General features: G+C 41.7%; 1 protein-coding gene across 1 annotated transcript in view; it reads left to right on the top strand.

The window, feature by feature from the left end:
• ATP10A (ATPase phospholipid transporting 10A (putative)) overlaps positions 1–12,112 on the top strand; it is a 292,107-nt gene that overhangs the window by 81,309 nt on the left and 198,686 nt on the right. Inside the window, exon 2 of the mRNA XM_075336608.1 lies at positions 10,030–10,234. Coding sequence (XP_075192723.1) covers positions 10,030–10,234 — 205 coding nt within the window. The remainder of the gene's footprint in view (positions 1–10,029; positions 10,235–12,112) is intronic.

Below are 12,112 nucleotides of genomic sequence, written 5' to 3'. Positions count from 1 at the left end.
AGTCTGAGTCTGAGTCTGAGTCTGAGTGGCGGCCAATCCGTGCGAGGGGGTCGGATCCGAGGCGAGGCAAGCGGCCAATCCATGTGGGGGAGGAGCCGAGGCAAGGCGAGCGGCCAATCCGTGCGGGGGGGCGGGGCCATGGCGAGCCCAGCGGCCAATCAGCTTTGTGTCACCGTAAGGACACTTAGTGTCACCGTAAGGACACAATTTTGGAGCATGACAGACAGACAGACAGACAGACAGACAGAATAAGGCAATTATATATATAGATTTGTGTATTGTCTGTGCTTTACTTCTGTTTTTAATGGTTTAACCTTGGTCACTTGGTTCTTGTGAGTGGAAATCTTTAAAGTGTTGTCTTATGTGGAGATCCCTTCTATATGCCACATCAGGGGTACCTCTTGCTCTGCCTGACCATTACCTGGATAACTATTACTTTGAATTGTAATCAAGAAGTGTTACATTTTTCCAGCAGCCAGGTACATGGACATAAACGTATGTTGGAACTGGCTTCCATTTACAGTACAGTATATCTCAAAAGTGAATACCCCCTTTACAGTTTTATAAATATATATTTTCATGGGACAAAACTTGAAGATAAAATAAAGGTTTTGGTACCATGTTAGCCAGTTGAAGATTGATTGCTCAGTGGGAGAAACAAAATTAAAATTTTGTAGTTGTGATACCTTTTTAATGGCTAACTAAAATAAAAATAAAATATGATGTTATAAAGCAAGCTTTCGAGACATCTCAGGTCTCTTCCTCAGGCATGGTACCACAACTACAAAATTTTACTTTTGTTTCTCTCACTGAGATCTATCAATAAAAACTGAAGCTATGACACTTTTGATACAATGTAAAGTAGTCAGTGTACAGCTTGTATAACAGTGTAAATCTGGTGTGCACTCCCAAATAACTCAACACGCAGTCATTAACCCCTTAACGACCGCGGGCCGTAAAATTACGTCCTAAATGACATAATCTTACTGCCCGCGGTCCTCCGGCGGCAGCATGCCGCGATCGGCACACATCTCAGCTGATTTTCACAGCTGAGATGTGTGCCTGCTAGGCACGAGCAGAATCGTTATCTGCTCGTGCCGATTAACCCCTTATAATGGCGCTGTCAATACATGACAGCGCCATTATAAGCGCAATCGCGGTAAAGTTTTACTTACCGCCGAAACCGGAAGTCACGTGACGCGATCACGTGACTCCCGATAGTTGCCATGGTAGTACAGGGTCATGTGATGACTCCTGTACTACACATGAATTGGTTTCACTTTCGCTGTGCCCGGAGCACAGCAAAAGAGAAAGACAGCGTATCTGCTGTTTACAGCCTTCCAGCTGTGATCAGCAGATACTGCAGAGCGATCGGAATGCTGATCGCAATAGCCCCCTAGGGGGACTAGTAAAATAAAAAAAAAAAGTAAAAAAATAAGTTTTAAAAAATTAAAAAAAAACAAAAAAACCTAAAAGTTCAAATCACCCCCCATTCGCCCCATTAAAAATTAAAGGGTTAAAAAAATAAAAAATATACACACATTTGGTATCGCCGCGTTCAGAAACGCCCGATCTATCAAAATATAAAATCAATTAATCTGATCAGTAAACGGCGTAGCGGCAAAAAAATTCCAAACGCCAAAACGACGTTTTTTTGTCGCCACAACTTTTGCGCAAAATGCAATAAGAGGCGATCAAAACGTAGCATCTGCGCAAAAATGGTACCGTTAAAAACGTCAGCTCGAGACGGAAAAAATAAGCCGTCATTGAGCCTAAGATCCCGAAAAATGAGAACGCTACGGGTCACGGAATATGGCGTAAAACGTGCGCCACTTTTTTCGGACAAACTTCCGATTTTTTTTTAACCCCTTATATAAAAGTAAACCTATACATGTTTGGTGTCTACGAACTCGCACTGACCTGAGGCATCACACCCACACATCAGTTTTACCATATAGTGAACACAGTGAATAAAATATCTCAAAAACCATAGTGCTATCGCACTTTTTTTGCAATTTTTCAGCATTTGGAATCTTTTTGCCATTTTCTAGTACATAATATGGTAAAACTGATGGTTTCATTTAAAAGTACAGCTCGTTCCGCAAAAAATGAGCCCTCACATGACCATATTGACTGAAAAATAAAAAAGTTACGTCTCTCAGAAAAAGAATGGCGAAAAAAAAAAACGGAAAGCGAAAAATCGGCCGGTCGTGAAAGGGTTAATGTCTAAACTGCTGGCAACAGAAGTGAGTACACTCCTAACTGAAAATGGCCAAATTGTACCCAAAGTGTCGATATTTTGTGTGTCCACAAGTATTTACAAGCACTGCCTTAACTCACTTTGGCATGGAGTTCACTAGCGCTTCACAGGAGCCACTGGAATCCTCTTCCACTCCTCCATGACAACATCATGGAGCCGGTGGATGTTAGAGAACTTTTGTACCGCCACCTTCCGTTTCAGGATGCCCCACCAATGTGCTATAGAGTTTAGGTCTGGAGACATGCTTGGCCAGGACAGCACCTTACCCTTAAGCTTCTTTAGCAAGGCAGTGGTCGTCTTGGAGTGGTGTTTGAGGTAATTTCATTTTGTAATACTACTCTACGTCCCAGTTTCTGAAGGGAGGGGATCATACTCAGTACATGTTAGCATTCATGATTCCCTCAATGAACTGTAGCTCCCCACAACCAGCAGCACTCATGCAGTACCAAACCATGACCCTCACCATCATGCTTGACTGTAAGCAAGAACTCTTGTCTTTGTCCTCCCCACCTGGTTTCTGCCACACACGCTTGACATCATCTGAACCAAATAAGTTTTATCTTAGTCTCATCAGACTACAGGACATTGTTCAAGTAATCTATGTCCTTAGTCTGTTTGACTTCAGCAAACCATTTTCGGGCTTTCTTGTGCATCAGCTTTAAAAGAGTCTTCCTTCTGGGACGACACACATACAAACCAATTTGATGCAGTGTGCGGAGTTCGGTCTGAGCACTGACAAGCTGGAACCCCCCAACACTCCTCCCCCCCCCACCCCTGTAACCTCTTCAGCAATGCTAGCAACACTCAATACATCGGTTTTGAAAAGACAGCCTCTGGATATGACTGAGCACGTGCACTCAACTTCTTTGGTCGACCATGGCGAGGCCTGCTCTGAGTGGAACCTGTCTTGTTAAACCACTGTATGGTCTTGGCCAGTGTTCTGCAGCTCAGTTTCATGGTGTTGACAATTTTCTTATAGCCTAAGCCATCTTTATGAGGAGCAATAATTTTTTTTTTTTTTTTTAAATCTATGAGAGAACTCTTTGCTATGAGGTGCCATGTTGAACTTGTGAGTGTGAGAGTTGTAACACCAAATTTAACATACCTGCTCCCCATTCACACCTGAGACCTTGTAACACTAATGAGTCACATGACACCGGAGAGAGAAAATGGCTAATTGGGCACAATGTAGCCATTTTCACTTATGGGTGTACTCACTTTTGTTGCTAGTGGTTTAGACACTAATGGCTGTGTGGTTTGAGTTCTTTAGAGGGCACACCAAATTTACACTGTTATACAAGCTGCACACTGACTACTTTACATTGTATCATAGTGTGATACCTTCAGTGTTGTCCCATGTAAAGATGTAATAAAATAATAAAATATTTACCAAAAAATGAGTGGTGTACTTACTTTTATAATATACTGTTGCAAGTGGTATTTAAAACAGTCCATTTTAATGCATTGCTTAGAAGAACATAACATAAAGGTGTGTGTGTGTGTGTGTGTGTGTGTGTGTGTTTCTACCGCTCTTTCACATTAATAAACTTTCAGCAATTATTGCCAAGTGTCACCCATCACCAGTGGCCAACCTGACTAACGCCCTTACGACTGAATACAAATCGCTGCCTCTATTAAAAAAAAAAAAAAAAAAAAAAAAAAAAGAAAACACAAAAAAACCCCCCACAAAAAAAAAACCTCTTTGATATCCGAGAAATGACTAATAAGTTTAGGTGAGTGAACCCAAACAGTGAAGCTCAATGTTCGTACCAAATATGGCTGTTACAAATAAATCTGTGCTGGAATTCGGGTGCTTTACCAATGCTTACCACTGACGAGCGAGCGTGCTCGGAACTGCATGTTATGCAATCCAGCATCTGCGTGCTCGCGTAATCGCGGAGTTTGGACAAATTATCGTGGGTGCTCGGATGTTTTGTCCATAAAACAACGACCACAACGTGACTTTCAATGGGGTTCAGGTCCACTCCGGGTTCAAAACCGAACTTTAGCTAGAGTCTGGCTGAACCCGCCAAACCCGAACTTCCACCAGTCTGCTCTTCTCTACTTATGAGTTTGGAATTCAATGTTGTTACACCTCCATGAGTTTATGAGGAAAATACTCCTCCAAAGTAAACACAGTTTTATATTTAGCAACTCCCTCTTCTATTTTCTCTTCACAATGTAAATTAGATTAGTCACTTTAAGGCTGATTCATACTAACACCAATGCCTTTATGTACCAGTATCCGCCTGTATAAAATCCAGCCCACTGTATCCCTATATAGGTCATAGAAAATTCATTTTAGGGACTGACCAACCCCGGGAGCCTGCTGATGTGAAAATAGGCTATTCTTTCTTGTGATGTTAATTTATTTTAATTATTAAAATATATTTCTGTAATACTGAAACTTGGTTGATACAAAACCTGATATAGGGAACTGTAGTTCCGAGAACTGTACTTTAAAAGGGAATTCACATAATAAACAGTTACCCACTATCCCCGGGGACAATAACCTACGGCGCTCCAGCTGTTGTTAAGTACTACTCCCGGCAAACCCATACAGCGTTATACAGTCAGGGCATGCTGGGTTTTGTAGTTGCACTACAGCTTTAGTGCTACTTGTTCTTCATTCTTTAGCCATCACTATAGTGGCACAGGTGGCTGATCCCGGTCTCCTGCCAAAATTTAGGTGATTAAGTATCTGATTTCTCTGGCCCCTACTGATAACTGAATGGGAACCAGAGTCACCCTCCCCATCATATTACTCATTGTCTATAGTGAGAAGATATTTAAAGGGGATGGCACACAAACTTGCACGATCTACAGTCTTTGGGACTGACGAAGATGGCCGAGTAGAGCATTATGTTTCTGTAAGGTCATTTTCACATGGTATAGATTTCATCCAACTTTTTTGGTACATGTCGTCCAAAAAATAAAAATTTCAATAACTGAAAAAATGTAAAGTATTAATGTTTTGTTTAAATATTATTTATTGTTAATTAAGCAAAATAATAAAAATAATAATTATATAATAAAATAATAAAATATATAAAAAAAAGTTTATTTTCCACTCTTAAATACTAGGGGGGAGCAGCTGCTAAAATCCTACTGTAGAACTAGCTCACATTACAGCTGCAGTAAAAGTGGGTGGAATCTGCTCTCCTATGTGTGATGTTACAGCTCCCCCCTCCCAATATGGGTGCTTCCAAAAGGATAAGGGAAGATGAAGTGTAGGGTCACAGTGCAGAGCCATTTTGTTGGTGACCGCAAAGTGATCCTAATATGTCTAAAGTGTCACCAAGGACAGCTGCATAGTGCTCTCCACATAGCGCTCTGCACGCCCTTGTCCAGCAATGCTCTGCCGCAGGCACGCATGCCCGCAATGCTCTGCTGCACGCACACCCATCTATACCGCGCTCCTCAGTATACTGTGTTCTGCTGAGCTGAGGAGCGGAGGCCTGAGGAGAGCACACGAGCGGGGGGAGGGTAGTGACGGTCCGGCACCGGTATGCACACATCCCAGGTGACAGGAGGAAAGTGCAGCATACGCTGTGAGCTCCACAAAGATGGCACCGATCTCCTCCCTCTGCAGTGATCTGGACAGCCCTGGGGGGCGCGTCCAGGTCACAGCGGGGAGCTCCCCGTGTTAAGTATAGGGGGTGGAACGCGACTATCAGATCGAATGCCCAGGGCGTTGCCATAAATGCGGTGAGTAACTGTCGTTACACACAGCAAATCCAAGATAACAGCCCCCAGTGATTCAGTAAAACTAGAATTAAATAATGCGAAATAAACAGTGACTTTAATTTTGTATTAAAAATACTTGATTTCATAATCACCATTATTAATACAAAAATAAAAAACGCGACACCTTCCCTTTTTAAGTTTTTGTTTCAGTAACCCATGGATGATTTGTATATAAAGAATATTTAGGCCATGTGCACACGTTGAGTATTTGGTGAATTTTCACCTCAGTATTTGTAAGCCAAAACCAGGAATGGGTATAAAATACAGATGTGTTTCTATTATACTTTTCCTCTGATTTGTTCTACCACTTTTTTTGGCTTATAAATACTGGGGGGGGGACAACTCACCAAATATTCACTGTGTGCACTTGGCCTTAAAGGGAACCTGTCACCAATCTTGAAGCCTATAAGCTGCGGCCACCACCAGTGGGCTCTTATATATAGCATTCTAACATGCTGTATTTAAGAGCCCAGGCCGCTGTGTAGAACATAAAAAACACTTTATAATACTCACCTAGGGGGTCGGTGCGATGCAAACTGGTCAGATGGATGGCGCTGTTCTCCGGGACCGGCGCCTCCTCTTTCTTAGTCCTCCTTCTTCTGAAGCCAGCGTGTATGAGAGCGTTCTACGTCATGCACACAGGCTTGCATTGAGGTCCTGCGCAGGCGCACTGCAGTACTTTGATCTGCCCTGCCCTGGGACAGATCAATGTGCACCTGCGTGGGACTTCAATGCCGGCGGGGGTGTATGATGTAGGACGCGCATGCACCCAGGCTTCAGAAGGAGGACTAAGATGGCCAAAAGAGGAGGCGCCATTTCTGGAGAACAGCGCCACCCATCTGACCAGTTTGGATCGCACCGACCTCCTAGGTGAGTATTATAAAGTGTTTATGTTCTACACAGCAGCCTGGGCTCATATATCTCTCTCTATATCTCTCTCTCACTCTCTCTCTCAAAATAAATATATCTCATGTTAGAATGCTGTATATAAGAGCTCACTGGTGGTGGTTGCTGCTTATAGGGCCCAAATCTGCTGACAGGTTCCCTCTAAGCTCCAATCTCACAGAGTTTTTGATGTTGCTGAATTTCTGTACCGATTATTTGAATTGGGTTACTTGTGTTTTTTTTCATTAGGTTTTTTGGGGTTTTTAATATGCGTTTTTACACTGCAGATTTGGCCTCTATTTGAGATGTTATGTTTTAAATAAACCTGCTTTGTTTTTGATACTACTTGGTATATTGCTTTGACAAAACCTTGATATGCTTAGGGTCAGACTACATGTGTGTTTTTGTTTTTTTTTTTTTTAAATTTTTTTTTTCTCCTGCGGATTTTCTGCATATAATGAAAGTCTGAGGGAAATCTGCACTGAAAACTCAGCGTACACACGAGAAATTAACATGTTGTGGATTTGAAACGCGCACCGCGGGTCACGTTACACTCAGTAACCAAGCACAGTGGGAATGTGATTTCTAGAAATCCCATCAACTTTCTTGGAACTTTAAGATGCTGTGTTTTGGTTTTTTTTTTTTTTTTTTTTGTTCAAAGCAAAAACATAAAGGTTAAGTTTCCACAATGAGTTTTTGACACTATATGCCTACACTGTGTTTGTTTTGTTTTGTTCCACGTTTTTTTATGCGTTTTTTTCTTGCAGATTTTAATCAATGTGCAAGGGGAAATGAATCACAGCAAAGTCTATGATGAGAATCCTGATGTGCTGTGCAAATATTGCAGATTTTTTCCTTGCAGATTTTGTTGCAAAAGTAAACCTGCATCAAACAACTGACATGTCAATTTTGTTTTTTTTTTCGCAGCATTTTCCCTATTTTCAATGCTTAAAAAAAATAAATAAAAAATAAAAGCGTTTTTTCCACAGCGGTTTTCCTGCCAAAAGATGCAGTTTTATATGCAGGAAATCTGTACCCCTAGCTCTCCATACTGTGTCTGCACCCCTCGTTCTACATACTGTGTCTGCACTCATCCTGCCTCCTTGCTCCCCATACTGTCCTCAAATTTACCCCTTAGCTCCCCAAATCCCACCTCCCCTCTCTCTTCTCCAATACTGTGTGCTCTAAAAAATTTTTCTCCCTCCCTCTACGGTATCCTCAAATTTACCCCTCGCTCCTCATAGTGTCCAGACCAAAAGTTGTGACACACCTTCTCATTCAAAGAGTTTTCTTTATTTTCATGACTCTGAAAATTGTAGATTCACATTGAAGGCATCAAAACTAGGAATTAACACATGTGGAATGAAATACTTAACAAAAAAGTGTGAAACTGAAAATATGTCTTTTATATTCTAGGTTCTTCATAGTAGCCACCTTTTTGCTTTGATTACTGATTTGCACACTCTTGGCATTCTCTTGATGAGCTTCAAGAGGTAGTCACCAGAAATGGTTCTCACTTCACAGGTTTGCCCTGTCAGGTTTAATAAGTGGGATTTCTTGCCTTATAAATGGGGTTGGGACCATCAGTTCTGTTGTGCAGAAGGCTGGTGGATACACAGCTGATAGTCCTACTGAATAGACTGTTAGACTTTGTATTATGGCAAGAAAAAAGCAGCTAAGTAAAGAAAAACGAGTGGCCATTATTACTATAAGAAATGAAGGTCAGTCAGGCCGAAAATTGGGAAAACTTTAAAAGTGTCCCCAAGTGTAGTGGCAAAAACCATCAAACGCTACAAAGAAACTGGCTCATATGAGGACCGCCCCAGGAAAGGAAGACAAAGAGTCACCTCTGCTGCGGAGGATAAGTTTATCCAAGTCACCAACCTCAGAAATCGCAGGTTAACAGCAGCTCAGATTAGAGACCAGGTCAATGCCACACAGAGTTCTAGCAGCAGACATCTGTAGAAATGTTAAGAAGAGACTTTGTGCAGCAGGCCTTCATGGTAAAATAGCTGCTAGGAAACCACTGCTAAGGACGGGCAACAAGCAGAAGAGACTTGTTTGAGCTAAAGAACACAAGGAATGGACATTAGACCAGTGGAAATCCTGTGCTTTAGTCTGAAATTTGAGATCTTTCGATGTAACCACCGTGTCTTTGTGCAACGCAGAAAAGGTGAATGGATGGACTCTACATGCCTGGTTCCCACCGTGAAGCATGGAGGAGGTGTGACAGTATGGGGGTGCTTTGCTGGTGACACTGTTGGGGATTTATTCAAAATTGAAGGCATACTGAACCAGCATGGCTACCACAGCATCTTGCAGCGGCTTGCTATTCCATCCGGTTTGCGTTTAGTTAGACCATCATTTATTTTTCAACAGGACAATGACCCAAAACACACCTCCAGGCTGTGTAAAAGCTATTTGACTAAGAAGGAGAGTGATTGGGTGCTACGCCAGATGACCTGGTCTCCACAGTCACCAGACCTGAACACAATCGAGATGGTCTGGGGTGAGCTGGACCGCAGAGTGAAGGCAAAAGGGCCAACAAGTGCTAAGCATCTCTGGGAACTCCTTCAAGACTGTTGGAAGACCACTTCCGGTGACTACCTCTTGAAGCTCATCAAGAGAATGCCAAGAGTGTGCACAGTAGTAATGAAAGCAAAAGGTGGCTACTTTAAAGAACCTAGAATATAAGACATATTTTCAGTTGTTTCACACTTTTTAAGTATTTCATTCCACATGTTTTAATTCATAGTTTTGATGCCTTCAATGTGAATCTACAATTTTCAGTGTCCTGAAAATAAAAAAAACTCTTTGAATGAGAAGGTGTGTCCAAACGTTTGGTCTGTACTGTACATTCCCCTCACTCTTTCTCCGAACAACTGTATAGTGGGGCAAATTCCGGCTTGACTGGGGCAAATGACCCATCTGCCCCTACCTAGATAAGCCGCTGCATACACTACTAATTGCTAACATTGTATAACTTAAAGCAACCCATTTTTTTTTTTTTTTTTTTTTTTTTTTTAACATACTCGCACATTTTACCTTACATAATTGGGATTAAATTGAATTAGTAAAATAAAAATATTATTCATTTATATGACATAATCAAAGATATGTACATTTTTCTTCTTTAGAAATGAAAGAAAATATGTGGAAAGATTCTGGAAAGAAGTGCAAGTTGGTGACTTTATACAGCTGCGCTGCAATGAGATCATCCCTGCTGACATACTTCTGCTCTCATCCAGTGATCCAGATGGGCTGTGTCACATAGAAACTGCTAATCTGGATGGGGAAACCAACCTGAAACAAAGACAAGTAGTAAAGCAATTTTCAGAGCTGGTAAGAAAACCTTCTTTACTCCTCATGTCACTCAAAAATGCTCATTGTTTTATAATGGTCATAAGATTTAGTCATGAAGTCAGGAATTAATTACCGTATGTGGGCCAGTTATCCATATTCTGAATTATCGGATGAAGTCTAAATATCAATACCAATTATGATCAGCTGTTATTGCCAGGAAAACCACGACAATACCGGCTTTGCTACATCGAAGGTCAAATTGCGCTGTCAAATTTAGAAACGTGACCAATCAGTGTGGGCTGCAGGACACACTAACAGAGCCACAGCTGTGAGAGTGGGATGTCACAGAGTTCACCTGAGGTTGCAGCTGGCTATTTTTATGGTACCCCAGCTACCAGGTACCAGTGAAGTAACCTGAGGTGAACTCTGTGATCTCCCCTCACGTGAAGTCATTGAACTCCATGCCGGATTAGGCTGTGTTCGATATTATTTGGTTGCACACAGTTCTGCAACCAAATCTGCATATCCTGGAATAAAAACTCACCGAAACCACAACAAAAACACATGCGGTTTTGGTGCATTTCATGACCTGAGATGCAGCGTTTAGTGCAGGTGCAGAAATGTCTGCAAAGAAATATTCAATGTGCGCACATAGCTTAATTTGGGAATCCATCATTGAGTTCTTTTTGACAAATCACAGCTGTTATTAACCCCTTATATTACCCCAATTGCCACCGCACCAGGGAAATCGAGATGAGCCGTGTAAGCGCCAGAATTGGTGCATCTAATGGATGTATCAATTCTAGGGCGGCTGGGGAGGTGCCAATAACCATGGGCCTCCACAGCCTGAGAATACCAGCTCCCACCTTTCTGCTTTACCTTTTGCTGGGTATCAAAATTGAGGGGCACTGCACACCGTTTTTTTTTAATTAATTATTTAAATAATTAAATAGCTGCCCATGTATTTTGGTTCACAGCGAAGAGAACACACACAGCTGGGGCTGCAGCATCCATCTGTCTTCTTTATCTGCGCTGGGTATCAATATACAGGGGAACCCTACACCATTTTTCCAATTATTTATTTATTTTTGGACTCAATTTCTTGGACCCAGGCAGCTAATGTGAGGGCAACCAATTTTAGACACCAGCAGTCTGACTGCAAGCAATCACTTACTATCACAAAGGGTGGGCAGGGGAAGCAGTGAATATTTGAGGTTTAATGAGCGTACCCAGAAGCAGTGTGACCAGCCGTGTGGAGATTTGCAATTATAACTGTCCTGCTTTAACCAATACACCACTTCCTCCTGGCGATTTTCATTTTTTCCCCTCCTCCTTCCAAGAACCGTAATTTTTTTTATTTTTTCCGACAATGTAGCCATATGAGGGCTTGTTTTTTGCGGGATGAGTTGTACATTTGAATGAAACGATAAATTTTACCATGTAGTCTACTGAAAAATGGGAAAAAATTCCAAGTGCAGTGAAATTGCAAAAGAAAAGTGCAATTGTACAAAAATTTTTTTTTTTATTTTTTTTTAATTTACCATGTTCACTGCATGATGAAACTGACCTGGCAATAGGATTCCCCAATTCAGTGCGAGTACGTAGACTCCAAACATGTATAGTTTTTACTTTTATTTAAGTGGTGAACAAAATTCTGAAGTTTGTCCAAAAAAAAAATTACGTTTTTGTTGTTATTTTCTGAGACCTGTAGTCTGCGGAGGCTGGTAACAAAGGTAAATATCGGGTAACCAAGGACAGGGCTTCTTGGTTACCCGATGTTTACATTGGTTACCAGAATCCGCAGAAGCCGGCTCCTGCTGCCTGCACATTTAGTTGTTGCTCTCTCGCTGTCACACACAGCGATGTGTGCTTCACAGCGGGACAGCAACAACTAAAAAATGGCCCAGGACATTCAGT

The sequence above is a fragment of the Anomaloglossus baeobatrachus genome, chromosome 2 (assembly GCF_048569485.1).
Source record: "Anomaloglossus baeobatrachus isolate aAnoBae1 chromosome 2, aAnoBae1.hap1, whole genome shotgun sequence".
NCBI lineage: Eukaryota > Metazoa > Chordata > Amphibia > Anura > Aromobatidae > Anomaloglossus > Anomaloglossus baeobatrachus.
Note: the sequence above shows the minus strand (reverse complement) of the source record. Positions and strands in the feature narration are given on the sequence as shown.